The sequence below is a fragment of the Cyprinodon tularosa genome, unplaced genomic scaffold (assembly GCF_016077235.1).
Source record: "Cyprinodon tularosa strain WSP-4 unplaced genomic scaffold, ASM1607723v1 ctg46, whole genome shotgun sequence".
NCBI classification, from domain to species: Eukaryota; Metazoa; Chordata; class Actinopteri; order Cyprinodontiformes; family Cyprinodontidae; genus Cyprinodon; species Cyprinodon tularosa.
Genome location: NW_024039185.1, coordinates 155,455 through 175,433, shown reverse-complemented (window position 1 = coordinate 175,433; position 19,979 = coordinate 155,455). Strand labels below are relative to the sequence as shown.

At 38.1% G+C, this 19,979-nt stretch overlaps 2 protein-coding genes across 3 annotated transcripts in view; both read left to right on the top strand.

Annotated features, from left to right (window-relative positions):
• The first annotated feature begins 1,116 nt into the window (after positions 1-1,116).
• On the top strand, positions 1,117-8,096 carry pdap1a (pdgfa associated protein 1a). 2 transcript variants are annotated; one of them, XM_038300930.1, is made up of 6 exons: positions 1,117-1,290; positions 5,353-5,435; positions 5,514-5,585; positions 5,718-5,842; positions 5,919-6,070; positions 7,659-8,096. In XM_038300930.1, exons 1-6 carry the CDS (start codon positions 1,278-1,280, stop codon positions 7,682-7,684), a joined length of 471 nt encoding a protein of 156 aa, XP_038156858.1. In that variant the 5' UTR covers positions 1,117-1,277; the 3' UTR covers positions 7,685-8,096. The 2 variants fall into 2 exon arrangements, with proteins under 2 accessions (XP_038156858.1, XP_038156857.1); XM_038300929.1 differs by lacking the exon at positions 1,117-1,290 and having other exon boundaries at positions 5,313-5,435.
• A 3,167-nt stretch (positions 8,097-11,263) lies between these two features.
• sh3bp1 (SH3-domain binding protein 1) overlaps positions 11,264-19,979 on the top strand; it is a 22,096-nt gene continuing 13,380 nt past the window's right edge. The window contains exons 1-4 of the mRNA XM_038301025.1: positions 11,264-11,759; positions 16,856-16,898; positions 18,245-18,349; positions 18,447-18,523. Of these exons, the coding sequence (XP_038156953.1) occupies positions 11,710-11,759; positions 16,856-16,898; positions 18,245-18,349; positions 18,447-18,523 (275 nt within the window). The 5' untranslated portion in view covers positions 11,264-11,709. The remainder of the gene's footprint in view (positions 11,760-16,855; positions 16,899-18,244; positions 18,350-18,446; positions 18,524-19,979) is intronic.

Below are 19,979 nucleotides of genomic sequence, written 5' to 3'. Positions count from 1 at the left end.
GGGTGGCCATGGCCACCCTTAGCCAATCATTGGTCACCCCTACCATTTTTTTTTTCTCTCAAGTGGAATATTCAAAACGTTTTAGTTTTATATTTATTAACAATTACTTGACAAAAACACTGTGATTAATTATGCAAATCAATATGCCAACATTAGAGATTAGTTCAGAATTAATGCTCTTTCAGAACTAGATTTTGTGTTGTATGCGGTAAAGAGAAAATTATGTGTCTCTGCAAGTCATCTAAGAGTCTTCGGTGAAATCAGATACTGTCAATAACAATTTTAATTTTAAACCTATTAAATTATCAATTTATGTAGATATTAGTAGTTCAATTTAATGTAGAATGATATTGATAAAAGTAGGTAAGTAATGACGATGGAAAAGATGTTCACTCCAGAACTCAAACCTCATAGAATTTTATCCAATATAGCTTTTATCTAGACAGATGTTTAAATATATGCATCTATTTGTTAGCAAAGGCTATAGGAAACTTTAGTTTGTCTTTATTTAGAAATGTGGACATTGTGCTTGTTCCTGTTGGAGCTGTGTAGAGTGACCCTGAGGTTCTGGTGCCTATCCACTTTTGGCCGCCCCTCAGTATACATTGGTTAGTGCCTGGACACCCTTATAAAAATGTTCTGGCTACGTCTTTGGTTTTTTCTGAAATCTTCAATCATCTTCTGTTTTGTTGACATTCGGGTTCAGATGATGGTTTCCACACCATTCCAAAGCATATCTGACTCCAGCTTGATAAGCAAACTGCAGGGGGTCCTTGTTTTCTTCCTTACAGGTGAACAGAATTCTCTTCAAGACCTTCATGAAGTGGGATGTCAGGTCAACAGGTCTATAGTCATTAAGGCCTGTTGGCTGTGTTTTTCATTATGGATACTCATCAGTAACACTGATTCACTTGCGATTGATTCAGTCACAGGTAAATAAATAATTATCTTACAGCTTATTAAATAATTTAAGAAAAAGCCAAAGATTTCTATAGAATTCAGCTTCGGCCTTTTTTTATGAATGAGCTGCGGGGCTGGTCCCTCCCTATCTGATTGGTGGATTCTCAGCTCTGCTGCTGTGCGGTGATTGGTTTCTTCATCATTTCTGCGCATGCGCCGATAGCAGAGACTTTGCTGACAGCGCGAGAGACAAAATAGTTTCATTAGCCTTTTATTTGGACGCCTATTAAGGCGCAGTGTTTGCCGACAGGCTTCTGTTTCAATCCAGTGGATGTTTTGTTAAGTTTTTTTCTCTACTGTGCCTTTACCTAAAAACAATGCCGCGCGGAGGTGAGTATTATTGAGGAGAATGTATTTGGCGCTGCCACTTAATGCTGTATGAAAGCCGCACATGTTTAGCCGTTAGCGTGCTAAGTGGCTAACAGAGCCTCAGAAAACGGGACCTCGGGATCATTTAGGATGGAAAAGTAAAATTCCAGTAGCGATACAAATGTCTAAACCTTAATACGTGGATAAGGTGAACCCAATACATTCCTTTAGGGGCCAAATTTCTCCCTTTTACCGTTTGTATTTAACTAGTGTTAGCATGTAAAGCTCTGAATGCGTTAGCTCACATGAAGTCTGTAGGTTGGCGACCTCTAGTGTGTATGTAACAGTGGTATTACATGTTGTCCAGACACAGCACCGGTCAGCTTGATCTGAGCAGGTCAGCAGTTTGTACCTCCTAAAGTCCATTATTGTGAAACATTTCTGCTATATGGCTCACAAAATCCAGAGTGAGCTGGATGTATTTAAATCGACCTGAAAATAACATAGTATAATCGTCAGCATAAAGTGTCCATTTATTTTAGTTAAAATTTTTGATTTCTTGTAATTTTTTATCTGGTGGTAGAGATTTGTTAGGCTCATTGATATTCTGAGTAATACCTAAAATAATTCAGATACTTTTTGTGCCCAAAGCTTTTTGAATTATTATATAAATGTCTTTAAAAGACACAATTAATGTGTCTGAAGAAGTATGACTTAAGATCATACTGTTAAAATTTAGTCTAAGGAAGAGGAGGCTCATGGTTTACTTATTACACTAATTTTATGAAACATTGGTCTATAAACGATCAATTTGTGTTGGACTTTTGTTTCTGAAATGGTGTGTGGTTAAAAACTTTACCTTTGTGAATCACCAGCTTGCACTGAGTTGTTGATTTGATGCAATCCTTGGCAAACACTGGTTGTATGTGAACAGGAGAACCCCCTCCCTTTGAGAGCTAGAATCCTCCAACAGATCCAGAGAAAAAAAACACCCAGTTGGGGCATGTGGTTTTAAAGGAAAATAAAAGGAAATTCAAACCCCTCATGGGTCATACTTGTAATAAGTAATGTTTTTTAAGCACTACGACACAAATCCCTCATCAAATACACTCATTGGGAGTGGTGGCCTAGTGGTTAGTGCATAGAGCTTGGAATTCTCATCTTGTGAGTTCCAGACTGCCTCTCTGGCTCCCTGAGCAAGACCCACGATGGCACCTGACTGCTACCCTAGGGGATGGGTTAAATGCAGAGGTAAATTTCTCCAATGTGATTTCAATTCAGTTCAATTATTATGATTCAAATCAGTTTATTTATATAGCGCCAATTAACAACACACGTCATCTCAAGGCACTTTACATTTCACCATATCATACAGTCAAATGGATTAAAAGTTTTCTATCTAATGAAACCCAGTTGATTTTATTGACTCATTGATTCGGATGCAGTCCCTCACACTAAGCATGCTTATAGTGACGGTGGAGAGGAAAAACTCCCTTTTAACAGGAAGAAACATCCAGCAGAATCAGTCTCAGTCTGAGCGGCCATCTGCTGAGGCCGACTGGGGTTGAAGGAGATAGAAGCAGAGATACAAAAAGCAGCTGTAAAAGGCGGCCCCGTCCAGGAAACACACAGCCAGGCAGACAAGCTCCCAGCCAACTCCCATTTCAGAGGAGGAAGAATGCAAATCCAGCCAGTCAGACAAGCAGGACTACACTGGAAAATAGGCCAATCTCCAACATCTATAAACAAAGGTTTTGATGGCAGCAGCACAGCTGATATTTCTCTCCAGGATGGTGTCACAGCCAAACAGGAATAGACGAGGCGAAGCTACTATGAGAAAAAGTAAAGAGAGCATAATGTTAGAGGTTGAACTACCAGATTCTCCAGAGTGGGAGATTAGGGATAGAATGATGAAATGGGGGTCCCTATGTCCTCCAGAAGTCTAAGCCTAAAGCAGCATAACTATAGAGATAGCTCAGGATAACTTGAGCCACTGTAACTATAAGCTTTATCAAAAAGGAATGTTATAAGCCTACCCTTAAAAGTAGACAGGATGTCTGCTTAATGGACTAAAACTGGTAGTTGGTTCCACAGGAGAGGAGCCTGATAACTAAAAAAATCTGCCTCCCATTCTACTTTTAGAAATTCTAGGAACCACTAGTAAACCTGCAGATTGAGAGTGAATTGCTTATTCTTCGCTAAAGATTCAATTAAGCCCGGGGAGAAAAAAAAAATCTTATAGATTCATCAGTGAGTCAGTAAAGGGTATGTAAGAATGTATAAACATGGACTTTGTTGGATCACTTTAAGGCTTTTTAGTACATTTCTGGAGCTAAGATTATAAACCAATACAGGTGCTGGTCATAAAATTAGAATATCATGAAAAAGTTGATTGATTTCAGTAATTCCATTTAAAAAGTGAAACTTGTATATTATATTCATACATTACATACAAACTCATATATTTCAGATGTTTATTTTGTTTAATTTTGATGATTACAAATGACAACAAATGAAAATCTCAAATTCATCATATCAGAAAATTAGAATATTGTGAAAAGGTTCAAAATTGATGGCCCCTGGTGCCACACTCTAATCAGCTAATTAACTCAAACCACCTGCAAAAGCCTTTAAATGGTCTTTCAGTCTAGTTCTATAGGCTACACAATCATGGGGAAGACTGCTGACTTGACAGTTGTCCAAAAGACGACCATCGACACCTTGCACAAGGAGGGCAAGACACAAAAGGTCATCGCTAAAGAGGCTGGCTGTTCACAGAGCTCAGTGTCCAAGCACATTAATAGAGAGGCGAAGGGAAGGAAAAGATGTGGTCGAAAAAAGTGTAGAAGCAAGAGAGATAACCGCACCCTGGAGAGGATTGTGAAACAAAACCCCTTCAAAAATGTGGGGGAGATTCACAAAGAGTGGACTGCAGCTGGAGTGAGTGCTTCAAGAATCACCACACACAGACGTATGAAAGACATGGGTTTCTGCTGTCGCATTCCTTGTGTCAAGCCACTCTTGAACCACAGACAGCGTCAGAAGCGTCTTGCCTGGGCTAAAGAGAAACAGGACTGGACTGCTGGTGAGTGGTCCAAAGTCATGTTCTCTGATGAAAGTAAATTTTGCATTTCCTTTGGAAATCAAGGTCCCAGAGTCTGGAGGAAAAGAAGAGAGGCACTTCATCCACGTTGCTTGAAGTCCAGTGTAAAGTTTCCACAGTCAGTGATGGTTTGGGGTGCCATGTCATCTGCTGGTGTTGGTCCATTGTGTTTTCTGAGGTCCAGGGTCAACGCAGCCACATACCAGGAAGTTTTAGAGCACTTCATGCTTCCTGCAGCTGACCAACTTTTTGGAGATGCAGATTTCATTTTCCAACAGGACTTGGCACCTGCACACAGTGCCAAAGCTACCAGTACCTGGTTGAAGGACCATGGTATCCCTGTTCTTAATTGGCCAGCAAACTCTCCTGACCTTAACCCCATAGAAAATCTATGGGGTATTGTGAAGAAGAAGATGCAATACACCAGACCCAACAATTCAGAAGAGCTAAAAGCCACTATTAGAGCAACCTGGGCTATCATAACACCTGAGCAGTGCCACAGACTGATCGACTCCATGCCACGCCGCATTGCTCCAGTAATACAGGCCAAAGGAGGCCCAACTAAATACTGAGTGCTGTACATGCTCATACTTTTCATGTTCATACTTTTCAGTTGGCCAACATTTCTATAAATCCTTTGTTTTTATTGGTCTTCAGTAATATTCTAATTTTCTGATATGATGAATTTGAGATTTTCATTTGTTGTCATTTGTAATCATCAAAATTAAACAAAATAAACATCTGAAATATATGAGTTTGTATGTAATGTATGAATATAATATACAAGTTTCACTTTTTAAATGGAATTACTGAAATCAATCAACTTTTTCATGATATTCTAATTTTATGACCAGCACCTGTATGTTCATAAAATTTGTAAAGCTCTCCTATGTTAGCTTACAGGGTTATCTCCTGCCTGACTGTTCTGCCCTGATCTTGAGTGATTTCATACACAATGACCCCGTCTCTAAAATTTACAGGAAAAAAGGGCCACAAAGGGAGAGGGAAGCAGTTTAGCAACCCGGAGGAGATTGATCGACAGATGAGACTCCAGAGGGAGTTGGTGAGTGACAGATGTACAGATAGGTTATCCTTTTCACCTCTTCTGCAGTAGTGTGATGTTTATGTGTGGGTTTAACAGGAGGAAAGTGGTGGTGCAGAGAAGGGGAGCTCAGAGTCTGAGGAGGAAAGCAGCAGTGAAGAGGAGTTGGAGGTGAGTGATTGAGGTTTGTTGTTGTCGTTTTGCTAACTGGTAAATCTGTTTTGAAATCCCTGAAATGAAAAGGGGAGTTTCAGTATCATAAACCTTTAAGTTCGAGCTGTAACAATTTGTTTTTACACCCAGTCTAAGAAGAGGAGTGGTGTGGAGGGGCTCATAGAAATTGAGAATCCAAACCGGGTTTCCCAGAAGAGCAAAAAGGTCACAGAAATCGATGTGACTGCCCCCAGAGAGCTGTCCCGTAGAGAGAGGTGGGTGTCCTACTGAGGAGGAATCTTCTTTTTCAACTTTTACTATTGAGTCATCTTCTTTCCTTGTGTTCCTCAGAGAGGAGATAGAGAAGCAAAAAGCAAAGGAACGTTACATGAAGCTCCATCTGGAGGGTAAGACTGAACAGGCACGAGCTGATTTGGCCCGACTGGCCATCATTAAGAAACAGAGGGAAGAAGCTGCCAAGAAGAGGGAGGAACTCAAGAAAGGTAATGCAAATCAAAATCAGTATTTTGTTTTCTGAAGCCCACCTTGTGCCTCACTTTTTAGAAATGTAAATATTCACATATATTTTGTTATGGCTAAAAAGATGTCCTGTTGCTGATTAACTAGAAAATGATTGTTGCCATCATTCTACGGTTTAAAATCAGTAATAAAAACTGTACTAATATTATATCTTGTCAATATATGTACCGTATCGGAAATAAAAAACTTGTATCGGGACACCTGCTATTTGCCACAACAATATTTATTTTTTATGCAGGGTTCTAATCCCTACCTGGGATCATTCGGCACAGAGTTTGCATGTTCTCCCGGTTCATCCATAGATTCTGTCCATATCTCCAACTTCCTCCCACAGTCTAGAAACAATGTAAACTCTAGTTTACAGCAAATAAAAACGTCTTCAGGCATAAATAACACATGAACCATTGAGTGCATTTCATTAAATTAGAGTGAATAAAACAACGGGAAATTAAAGTTATGTGTTTTAAGGAATAAAAAAAAAGAAAAAAAAGAGATGCAACGATGTGGAACAAAACGCCATCCTTCTGGGGCTGAAGCAAAAAGCTGCAACACAAAACTTAACTGTGTCTTTTAGCTGTTCATAACCAAGCCACTGTTCCAGCTCTCAGTCATTCTGCCGCATGCGTCAATGCCGTTTTTTTAATGACACCTATTTTATGCAATTGCGCTTGAAATTATTACATAGATCATCAGTAATAATGTCTTGGTCAACAACAAATACTTGAAAATGTCCATTTTGAATCATCAAAGTTTAATCAGGGTTTCTGCGGGTCATTAAAGACCAATAAAAGTCATTAAGTTATAATTTTTTTTATATTAAGGCCTTGATTGAAATTAAAATTCACTAAATGTGATTATTGTGGCATTTAAAATGCTTTATTAAAAAAAAAAGATAATAAAAACAATTTCACAATGTATTTGTGCGAAACTGCTTCTGGTTGATCGTAAAACCGGAAAAGAAGCTCGAGGCGGAGAAAAAGCAAGAGATTGGGGGAAAATGCAAATTTTGAGCTGGAAAACGAGGAATTCGGGACATGGCTGCAGCCTGTTGACGGTAAAGATGATGAAGGATTTGGCCGCAATAAATATATATATATATATATATATATATATATATATATATATATATATATATGGCATTCAAATTATTTGTAAGAGCATTAAAAGACCATTAAAAATCATTAAATTAGAGTGACTCATTCCTGTATAAACCCATTTATTTGTCATAATAACGACTTGCAGGGAAAAATCTGGTAAATGGTACTTTTATAGCGCTTTTTCGAGTCAGGAGACTTGACCAAAGCCCTGGGGCTCACTGACGGAAGCGAGGCTGCTGTATGTTGCAGGGAAAATAGGCTAAAACATTAAATGTCCACCAAAATATGCAGCCTGGGAGAAGTTATGCAAATATTAACTTCAAATATCACCAAAAAAAAAAAAAGTTACAGGACCTGTGTAGGTTAAATATCTAAACATATTTAAGTCCATCTGATTGTCCTATTTCCTTCATAATTGTAATCTTGTCTATCTTTTCTTGTTCTTTCACTGAAGCTGAAGAGGCCCAAGCGAAGCGTTAGCATCTCACCTGGAAGCCTCAACACACTGCTCTGTCTCAGGGGAACAGAGGGAGCAGGACCAACACTGAGTGGATCCTGATCAGTGTTGCTCCTCATCTCGCGTCCCTCGCTTTCAGATCAGAGGGAGGTGGGACTTCTCTGTATTTAGGGGCATCAGAATTAAGGGGTCTGGGCAATATTTCTTTAAATATATCAAATGTATGGCTGTTTCATGGAGAAATGCTGAAAGGTTTCAGTGGATCAGGACTTTTACACAGTGCTGTTAAAAGAATAATGTAAGTTGGTAAGATCACTCTGTTTTATAAAGAAATGTCATAATTTTTTAACTTAGGAGAATTATTGTTCTAAACTCCACATAAGGCTCAATAATCCAGCCCTGCCTGACGCACATGTGACCACAGCTCTTTCTTTGTCTGTTCCCTCCCTGTTTCTGACACAGTCCTCAATATGTGGTGTCACTGTTTGTCTCCTGACAATTTATTTACATACCAGCTCTGTAATACTTAATAATAAAATGATCTTTCGTTTGCATTTTAAAAGGAAATGTATCCCATGGAAAGTCTGATTTTTCTCAAAACTTAAGCAATTATATAATTGGCATGAACATAAATGGTTTGTATAATTCAGAGAAATTATCTGTCAGTTTATTTTCCTGTCTTTGAAAAGGTAACTGCTAACATTAACCTGCTCTGTCTTTTTGATGCAAACATCAGAATAAGTGGACTTAAATGTTACCCTGAGCGGGAAAACCAGTAGGTGGTCCACAAGAACCACTGACTCCACACAATGTAAGATTGTTAATCGTGTTATTTTTCTCCCACATGATTGAAGGCATTTTTAAAATAAAGTCCTGAATTGGTGAGGCTTGAAGAAGGGGATTTTGATCTGCAATTGCAATGTTCTAATGTATATGGCAAAACATAACAGGTTGATTTAAAGTGACACTAATACACCATAACAGGTTCTATATCTTTTTTTTTTTGTTCTTTCAGCTTATTCATACCAAAGTTTGGTTGCATAAATCTGCCATTCACAAATGAAAATCAGAGCCATTTCATTTGAGAAAACAGCCCAAAGAGCAGCACATATAAAAGCAAGATGACTTTTGTAGAATCTCGGAGTTTAAATCCCCAATCAAGGGTTGATTGATTCGATAAAACAAACTTCAAGGGATTATATCAAATAAAATGTATGTTATTAGCCTTATGCTGTTTGGAAAAAATACAAAAAAGTATTTATTAACTCCTGATGAGTTCTGGTGTCTGAGCAGCAGCCCCTCCCTCACCTGTGAAAACAAGCAGATGGATAATAGTTGAATAAGAAAGCTCCATCCAGGAAGCATCTACGTTAACTATGCTGTTCCTGCACTGTAAACAAACGCCTACTTACTCTGATCACGCAGGTGACGTAAGGCCAATGGTGTCCATTCAAAGTTGAGACAAACTTTTTTTTTATTTTAGCAACTACCGGTATGCTGCACAGACCAGTAACCTTGTAGCTCATGTCTAAATCATGACAATGTTCTTTTTTTTGCCACAAAAGATCTTGGACGTTCATCTGTCAGAAATGGGTTGATATCACAACATCCTGAAAGAGTTTAATGTGAAGTTTTTAATCTGGGTTGAAAAAGGAAAGCCATAATTTAAAACTATGTACTGCTACAGGATTTATTTAATCATATATAAGCCTGTAGGTGACTTTGAAAGGCTTGAACTATAAAGCAAACTGATGTTCTGCCACTGACTGAGCTCAAAACTTTTTTTGTCAAAATACCTCCAGCAGAATTGTGCATCATCTGTAGACATGTCAGGAACCACTGATACCAAAATAAGTTACAATTATCCAGATGTGTCACCAGTGACTGTCTCCAGGAGGGTTATCCTCAGCATGTGCTTCATCTTGAGACTATAGAAAACTCATTCAGTTCTAGTAAACAAGAAGTATAGTTTTACAATTATAAAACTGTAAGAACATAAAACTTTAGCTTAAGGTTGTGATAAAGTCGATAAAGATGTAAATAAGTGGTTGGATGATGTCGCTTTTCTTATAGGTTTAACATGGGCCATGGAGTTTCGCCAATTTTAAGCAGCCTGGACAGTTTTGTGATAATAAAAAGGAAGTTGAACATATGGCAGCTCAAACTGAAACTCCATTCAAGTAGGTTGTGTCGTTACTCTGGGTAACGCAAGATTATTAACTGAAAAAAATTATCTAAACCCACAGATTCGGAATTGGGACAAAAATTACCCAAAATTAACTTGATTAATAGTTTATTAAAGCAAAATTTAAAATAAACATTCATTAGTGCAAATACAAACTCTGTGTTATATATTACAGAGATGCAATATAGATACAAATGGAATTAAAATGACTCTTATAAATGCAGATTATTTCAAAATGGGATTTCTTGAATTAAGATTAAAGTGTGAAGTTGTAAATTTACTGTTAAAACAAGATAAATTGTCCTTTAACTATACATATACATTTTTCTTAGTAGGAATTGAATATTTTTTATGTATAAAAAGATATATCCACTTAAACGCCACCTTATCTGAAAAAGGCTATAAAATAGTCAACCTCTGTAACCGCACACTTTTCCATCCTTTAACCCAGAGTTGATTAGCTCTACTAAAGTTATAAAAATGATTAGTTTTCCTAATTTCAGTTGTTTTGATAAAGACCTGGGCTCAAAATTGAAATTCCTCAAACAGCAGCTACTTATCTTCACTTTTCCATGTGATCCTCTCCCCATCCTGAAGGGAAATCAATCAGAGAAAATAACACCTCCATCCTGGTTCTTCCTTCTAAAAATCTTCATGTTCTTGTCTTTTAGAGGCAGGTAGAAGTGCTTCGTTGTAGGAGATCTTGTTGGACTAAACAATGGTTTGATTGAAATACTGCCTACAGATTTGGTTAGTATTTAAAATGACCTGTGTAGCTAATAATTAGACATCTGATCACTATGTATAAACCTGGACACAAAGCATATTACCACCATAGAAACTGAAACTGTAAAGGTGGTAATCTCTGGTTATCTGAGAAATATTTTTCTGTGCATTTAGTTGCTTCCACCACTAGACTGCAGCATCTGCCAGGCACCGGTGTTGTCATCAGAGCTTTCAGCATCTACTTTAAGATCTATCCACAACTGCTTCAATATACATGAAAAAGTATCTGATCAAAGTATAAAAGAAGGAAATTCGGTGGAAAAAAGAACTTAGTTCAATCTACAATAACAGCAATCAAGTGAAATGATATTTAAAATCAATAGGTGAATCTCATTTTCTGTTCATCTTTATTTTCAGCTGCTAAACATATGCACACAAGTTCCTCAAAAAGGCAACAGGTGACTAGAAATGAAACTGCATGATAAGCTGGACATTCCTGTTGCCTAGATACTGCTATTAAAACGTAATGAAGCTTTAATGGCCTTAAAAATTGAATAACAGCTTTAAAGTTGTTGCTCAAAATGCAAACTGCAAAGAAACTAGTGGCAGTAAAATCAGAACATTTTTGAAAGTCGGGACAAAGATGTCTCAATCTGCTCTGATAGTTTCCTCTTTCACACATTTCACATCCTTGTAGCGCTGCAGTACAGAATATTCAGAACATCAGAGCAAAAGCTTAACAGGAGCACATTCACAGGTCACACTAGTCTGCTGGGTAACAAGGATTTAACCTCTGCTCAGCTCCCATTGATTCTGATTGTCTGTGGGGTGTTTAGGTGTCTAACAAAGCTGTGAGAGTGAGACCTTGTAAAAGGTGGGGAAACAACTGCTGCCTTTCGCTGCTGACGTTTCATCCGTTCAACTTCCTCATTAGCTAAAACAAGAACAAAAACCAGGGCCAGAACACCCGCAGAATCTCACCACCAAGGCAGTGCGAACCGGCTCACCTGTCTCTTCTGCTTCTGATGAACTGACCCAGCTCTGGAACCTGTGTGGACCTTCTTATATCGGATCAGGATCCATCTGAAGGCGGTTGTGGAGGTCTGGTAGAGAACTGGTTTGGACCCCAGTGCCAGCATGCTGCGACAGTCTCTAAGCATCCTGAAGCAGTTTGGCTCGGCAGCAAAGTAAGCCTCGGATAAACTCAGCTCTCTGTCAGCTTTACACATATTCAAAGGCTTCATGGGTCTTTTCAGAATGCCAGGTTTCAGTTGATCCATTTGGATAGGAAATGCATTCATACCCCTTAAACTTTTTCATGTTTTCATCTTTCTACAAACCAAAACTTTAGATTACTCTGTTGGGGTTTTATTTGATAAACAGAAAGCAGTCCAGAATCTGGAAGTTGAAGGTTTTTGGTGGAGTTTGCAAGTGTCACACCATACAGCGTCAGTCTACTGTAGAACCACCTTTAGCTGCCGGGTCCAATTGCAGGTCTTTCAGAGTTAGTCTTCACCAGTTTCTGTTACATACCGTCCTATTGAAGAGCACTTGTAGATAGCAACTTTCTATTTATGTAAAAAATGTATGAATTTTTGTCTGTACTTTGACTAGGCCATTTTAACCTATGGATATTATTTATCTAAACCACATAACATGGCTGGCCTGGAGTTAAAATCCAGTTTATTTCTACCTAGAAGGCTTTTATCTGATTGGACGATGGTTGAAAAATGAATGCTTTGTTTGGAATCTAAAACAAATGTCAACAATTAAATCTACCTGTGTATTTAACAAATGATGGCAATAAAAGTTTACTGACCAAACTGTTCAGGAAGAACACCAAAGCCTACATTTGGACTTCAATCATTGAATCCTAGAGATAAATGTCATCCTATGCCAAGTCCTACCACTGACTGAGTCCTGTACATCAGACTTGTGCCAAGCACTATTTCTTTGACTGTTCATTGTTCCGGTAACTCCATTGTCTCGTCATCTTCTTTCATCACCTTCTCCTCCGTTTCGTGTCCCCCCTCCTTTGTCTCCTCTTCCTCCTGACTCCAATGACTTATATTATCCTCTTCCTGGCCTTCACAGCGTCTAATAACAACAATGAAAAAACAATATACAATCCACAGTGTTAAATTACAAATATGATATAAAAGGGGAAAAAACTAATAAGGAAAGTGCTAGTCAAACAAACACAGAAAGTGAAAAAGCGTAACTTATTAGAGTTTTTCTTGAGCTGATAAACATAGCTTTATATTGATGTAGAAACAGCAGGAGCTGCTCTCAAAATATGTCTTTTTAACTTTGAGCACAGATTCTATCCTGAAATGTTTCCCTTTCTCCGGTCTATCAGGACTAATTTACACTATTTTTGATTGATAAAGCAAAAGCTGCAGCATTGCTGATAATGTTTTAATTAATGTTCTGAAAATACCATGAGTCTGGGATGGAATATGTTCATGTTAGCAGTGTTTGCCCACCTGCTGGAGTCATGTCACTGTGACCCCCTCATAAAAGGTTTATTTTGGCTGCAGACCTCCTCTCCTCCACCCATCTCTGTCTTCCTGTTTGTTTCTTTTTTAAGACAGCGCCGTCTATATATCCACTCAATGTCTGGTTGCTTTGTATTGCACCATCTATCTGCACTTTATGCCGCCACTACCATGCTTCACAGTGGGGATGGTGTGCTCAAAAATGTGGGGTTTTATGGCGTTCTTTCAGCATATTCATCTTTTGGAATGCATGACTAATAGTCCTCCTCAGTCCACTTTAATGTCTGCCATTGGTCCGTCTTCACTCAACGTTTAAAAGAAGAATTGAACAGAGTTCTGGAAGATTAATTTAACCCTTTTTTAGACTTGTGCTACAACTTTCTTCCTTTTCATTTTGGAATATTAGAGTAAAAGGGTTTGAATGCAGCTCAACATTCAGCTGGTCCCCCCTTAAGGTTTTTGGCCAAAACTTTAGTGTTTTGTGTTTTTTTAAGCGGAATTAAACCCTCTAAATTATGGTTTGTGTGTTAAAAAACAAGGTGAATTCAACACTTCAACACAGAAAGTTGTTAAAGCTAACTTCATCCCCTAAAAAAACATTTCTTATCCTAGAACCAGAACAATTTGCAACACCCAAAGCCCAAATACTCTGATAACTACTAACTGACTCACTTTTGCAAAACATGTGGGTGACCAAACCTTACACCTTCCTTATTTCTGGTGTTGATGCACAGACCTGCTGCAGCAGGACTACAGGGGTGTATTTGCAGGCAATGCTGCCTCCCTCCTATGACGCATTCTGGTTTAATAATAAACCTAAGCTGCACGCATCCGCAGCACAGCAAACATTGCCTCCTCTGCTGCAGCAGCACCTCACCCAGTGATCAGTGTGCACTGATGCTGTGACCTTTGATGAGGGAAGTTCTGGCAACACTTGTTAATACATCTGTGTTCAAACCTAAACCTTTTATTTTAACTTTATTTTAACTTTACCTGCATGGCTGACACAGACTGCTTCAGATAGGTTGGCTGTTTCTCTGCTTTGCATTTAAATCCTTATATGTCTTTGCTGGAGGAAACAAAGCACATCTTGGAGGTGCTGAAGCTTATCTGACCCCTTGAGGAACTGGGCAGGGCTTCCTTTAACGTGCAGCTCCAAATCTGGCAACACTTAAAAAGCATCTGCGGTTCTCCACGTGTTTTCAGAGGTGGTTGGAGGCAGGTTATGAGGGTCTATTAGAGGGACGCTTATCTGAGAATAGGCCACATAGGGTTCTTCTGTTTTAGCCTTCAGCTTCACAGCAGCCCATACACTCCTCAGGTTCAGTCTTAAAGATGATAAAAACTGTCCTTTTGTCGACTACATCATGATGCAGAGATAAAATTCAGAGCAGAGAAGCTGCAAAGTTGAATATTATATCAATGAAATTATGCTAATCCCACATTTGTGTCTTTTTATACATACAATGTATAAAAATACACAATAATTTTGCCTCCTTATTTAATATTAAGCCGAATTCTACTCTTTCTGTTATAGGTCAGTTGGGAACATGAGATTTTTTACCTTTTTATCAGTTCTCAAATGTTTATTCCCAGCATTTATGTGGAATCTAAGCAAAAACTTTGCCTCCTTATCTGACATCATGAAACAGACAAAGAAAAAAATCATCCATGGTGTCAGTAGGGCTGTACACCTCCATTAGTTAGGTCCAATCCCCAGATACTAGACGCCAATATGAATGGGTTCTGATGTGGAACTTGTGAATGAACCTTTCTGAAGAGATCCCAACTGTGAAGTACGGGGGTGGCAGCATCATGTTGAGGAGATGTTTTGCTGTAGAGTCGACTTGGAGTTCCAGTCTTAGTAATGAAGAGTGAAAGGAAGCCATTAGCTGCAGACAAGCTGGACTATTAGTCTGTGACATCGGAGGGTTATTATAGGATGTTGATGTCTCGACAACCAATTCATGTTTACTGTAGCTTCATTTCAAAGACCAATGTTTGGCTCCCATTGCTTATGATCTCTATTGCACAGTTAATTTGTTCATAGAAACCTTGTAAATAGCTGAAATGTCAAGTTTCCTCCAACTATCACAAACCATCTACTGTACTTTTATCACAGATTTAGAACAATTTCTTTAAATTAAAGGTGCTACAGAGGGACCATCCTTTCTCCACCCACTACTGCTCCATTCTATCCAGTTTAACCCCTGACCTGTTAAACTCCAAAAAAAGAACAGTCTTTACTAAGTAATCAAGATAGTTTTGTGGCAGATTTGGGTTAAAGTAACACAGCCTTTCACCAGCTTCAACAAAATGGCAAATATTGGATCATCACAGCAGAACTAAGAGGAAAGTGGTGAACAGGATGTGGAAATGGGAGCATGGTTCAAAGAGATGCGATGAGAAGCTCTTGTAAAGTTACTGCAGCAGAAAAAAAAAACAAAGGCGGAAATCTCTGCAGGAGGGAAACACAGGTTACTGACCATGATAACGTGAAACAGGATGATTATAAATTTAAGTCACTAACCTGGTTTACAAGATCAGTCCATGCCCACAGAATGAGGTAGGATCCCGCCGATGGGCTGACAACAAGATTTGACAGGCCCAGAGTGTACCAGACGCTGCAGCCCCAAAGAACAGAGAACAAACAGGAGTCCGAAGACAAGTCCGGCAAACAGATCAGAACAGGAACAGGCAGGCTCAGTGGTTGAGAGGCAGAACAGGATCAGGAAATCTGAAACACCAAAAGAACTCTAAAAACACCCTCATCACTGGCTAGAGAGAACAAGATAATCTGGCCCTGGTAACTGGATGCAAGCATGTTAAATAGAGGCAGGAGCAGGTGGATCACATTAGCAGTGATTAGAAACCGAGCAGAGTTGGACAGGTGAATGAAGTGAATATTTAAGCCAGCTATCAGTGCCAAAATCAGGACAGAACTAGACAAATGCTAAATGTTGAATAACTAAAATGGTTGCTTTCCTGTAAAGGTAACTGACATTTGTTTATAACAGTCTTATTAGGTGTCTCAAAATTAAAAGGACTGAGAATTGAACATGATTTAAAAGTTGTTACAACAATGTAACGGAAATGCATGCGTTTCAGTTTAATGATGATATGTTTCTATTCTACTTTTCATTGATTTAATGGATGCAGCTTTACCTTTTTTAATGCTTCGTCAACTTCTTTGAACAGTTTGAAAATGTCCTCAAAGTGATCAAAGCTCTTCTGATTCTCGAGTATTTTACGAAAAATTATCTTTTCTGTTTTGTGGCTTTGCTTGAACCCAACAATACACAACCGTTGTGCTTCTTTTACGTGGATGAGAGTTTTGACGTGGCTCTATATGCGACCAAAATGGCACCGATGCGTTGCAGCGCACATGACTTGACGTTATTTCATCATTTCAAATTACTGATCTTCTAACTAAAACAAAGCATGTTCTAGGCATCTTTATTGACATATACCTACTTTTTGTTTAATCTGATTGATGGTTGTTCAGCTGGCTGAACAACCATCAATCAGATTTTATTGATCGACTAAGATTTAGTCAATTTCTGTCAAGTAACTGCACATAATAATTTCCGATTCGGTTATATTTCTTCCTGTATTTGTAGAAAATGATACATCTTTGAATATTTGTGTCATAAAATTCTATTCTTTTTATTAACTGCTATTAATCTGTTTTTATTAGTATGTCTTTTTCTGGGGACTTTTCTTGAAACCCTAAAGCTAATAATTGTTAATAAATCCAATATTTCCTTATGTGAAATCCTTGCCAGGTCACAAGATGCCACTGACCTTCTGCATGAGGACCTGGTTCAGGTGAGACATACATATTTGGAATGCCTTTGATTTTTGCTTAAAGTTATGTTATACTTATTTTAATTAATAATTAATAATTGTATTAATTGGTCTAAGAGCATATATGTTTATATGTTTTACTCTTGTTTAGGTTTTTAACTCATAATAGCTGACTGAGAAGAAAAGAGCTCAGGATGCTGACAAAAATATAATACCAATTTTTGCCTGCAAGTGTAAATACACATTTAATCTCACATTTAGTCTAGTTTATCAGGCCCGGATCAATGAATAAATGCTCTAAACAACAGCAGTTATATCAAAGTCTCCAGCTTAAACTGGTGTGAATAGTCATATGGGGATTTATCTAGTCAGGAGAACTATTTTTAGAGCAGGAGCTTGGAGATCTGACAAACCAGCACAGCATCGAGATTTAAGATTTCTCTGTTCCAGAGTTAATTTGTTTGTAATTTACCACAGTAACAAATGGTCAGTGGTGTCAAAAGTACACACATTTGTTAATTAAGTAGAAGTATAGATACTGCAGTTTAAAAACACTCTGGTATCAACTTGACTTCTTTACTCAAGTAAAAGTTAAAAAGCATGTGCTCCAAAAACTACTTAAAAATTCTTTGAGATGGGCCAAGGATGAGGGAGGTATTGTTGGTCTCCATCTCACCTGTGTCCGACCTTTCAGACATTTTAATATCTTTTTCTGAATCCAACATTGTAGCATGGCCTAGACAATTCGTGTTTACAGTTTGAAGAACATCTGCATGCTTCTGAGGATTTCCTTTGGCGTCAGCATAAACTTGATGAATAGCTAACCAATGAGTGTGTTATGACTCATCCACTTACACTAGTTTTCACTAGATGTGGATGGAGCCAATGATCTGCATTGGATGGAGCACATGACGTAAAATAAATATTTATAAACATTAAACCAAAGCCAAGAGTAACGAGTAAGGTTTGTTTAAAAAATGTAAGGAATAGAAAGTACAGATACTTGTGTGAAAATGTTGAGTAGAAGTCAGAAGTAGGAAGAAAAATAAGTGATGGAGTAAAGTATAGATATCTAAAAAGTGTACTTAAGTACAGTAATGAAGTATTTGTACTTTGTTACTTGACACCTCTGCAAATGGGCCTGTGTAAATTATAGGCATCGCTCAGATTTTTAAATTAGTTTTTGGGGTTTTAACATCATTGTTGCTCCAATGTGTCCCATGCCGTTCTCTATCGGTGGGATGTTCCTGCCAGGTTCTATGGCTCTAAAATGTCAAATTTACCCTTTAAGCTTTTTTTTTTTCTTTTTTTATAAACACAGAGTAGTCTTCTGTTTTTGGTCTTACATCATGTGTATCTGGTTGCAGGTGGAGCAGCGGGTGGAGCCAGCCAAGAAGGCAGCTCAGGTCCTCCATAAAAAGCTGCAGGCCTGCATGCTGAGTCCTCTTGGGCTGGAGGCTGAAAGAAGAATGGTAGTCATTATTTTTTACAAAGTGAATGAAAGTGGTTTATGGTTTTCTGTAAGAACGAAACACAAAACCAACAAAACTTGTGTTTTTGTCACTGCAGAAGAAACTTCCATTAATGCTGCTGTCTATAAGCATGGCTGAAAGCCTGAAGGACTTTGATGCACAGTCTTCAATCAGGTGACGGGTTTGAGCATTGGACTTGAGGCATACAGATGCATCTTGTACAGTTTTAGCTTCTGCCTGAATAAGTCATAGTATGTAACTAAAGGTCTCATCGATGGCGTTATTTATGAGTTTAAGATGTAATATGTTTCGATGACTGGTCTGAGTCTTACATGGAGGAAAGGGACTTCTTCATGTCAGCAGATAACTTACATCAGTGTTGACAAGTATCACAGATAATGTTCCACAAGGTTCCTCATTGGGGCAGGGGCGGAGCTAGATGGGGAGCCAGAGGTGGCCATGGCCGCCCTTAGCCAATCTGTGGTCACCCCTACCATTTTTTACGCCCTCTAATGGAGAAGTTGGCAGCAGTATTACTCTCAAGGGGAATGTTCAAACTTATTAAACATTTTAATTTTTAATGTATAAATTCTTTCATACATTAAAAATTACTTGATAACTAAAATGATGTGGTTAATTATTCACATCAATATATTAACATTAAAGTTGTTATAGACAGAATTCATGCTCTTTTAAGAACTAAATTTTGTGTTATATTGGGTAAAGAAAATTATGTGTCTCTGCAAGTCATCTAGGTGTCTTCAGTGAAATCATAGATAAATAACTACTTTAATAATAACTTAAAAATCCATTTAATGTAGATATTAGGACATGTAAATATAAATTTTATGCAGAACAATTTTTGATACAAGTAGGTAAGTAATGACAATAGAAATATGTTCGCCCCAGAAATGTAGTCCTCTATACCTTGTATGTAGACAACATGAATGTTTAAATATATGCGTCTATTTGTTAGCAAAGCTGTTCCTGTTGGAACAGTGTAGATTGACCCTGAGGTTCTGGCGCTCATCCACTTACGCCTCTACATTGGGGATCCTGCTATTTAATGTCTGAATCCCCTATTACAGTGATCCCCAAACTACGGCCCGTGGGCCGGATCCGGCCCACCTCCACACTTGGTCCGGCCCCCTGAACAATACCAGAGAGTATTTTCATATAATGTTTTTTTTGTTTGTTTGTTTTGTATTTGATATTACAGTTGGACATTTGCAATAAAATGTTCCTTAATTATGAAGTTTTTTTTATTATTAACTATTAGTAACTATTTCACACATATAACGCGACAATGTTTCACCCTTTTGGGGTCTGTGCCCCTATCTGGCAACCCCCCGCTTAAAATCTTAAACCTGCCCCTCTCAAAGAGATACGGAAGAGGATTAGGGCCATTCAAACAAATAAAATAATAGTCTATTCAATTCTGACTTTTTTCTCAGAATTCTGAGGAAAAGAAAAGGTAAGAGAAAAATTGATTCAGAAGCAGGGCATTTAACCTGAATTGGACAAAGGATATTTTTTTTTTGTTCAATGTAAAGAAAAGGCTGTCTGTTTCATCTGTCAAGAGGCAGTGGCGGTATTCAAAGAATATAAACTGCGGAGACACTATGACTCC

Bases quoted from the DNA above. Each gene is read 5' to 3' on its own strand.
- pdap1a (XM_038300929.1), top strand. From the start codon at position 5,328: ATGACCCCGTCTCTAAAATTTACAGGAAAAAAGGGCCACAAAGGGAGA. The intron at 5,843-5,918 runs GTGGGTGTCCTA...TGTGTTCCTCAG, and splicing joins GAGCTGTCCCGTAGAGAGAG to AGAGGAGATAGAGAAGCAAA. The intron at 6,071-7,658 runs GTAATGCAAATC...CTTTCACTGAAG, and splicing joins GAGGGAGGAACTCAAGAAAG to CTGAAGAGGCCCAAGCGAAG.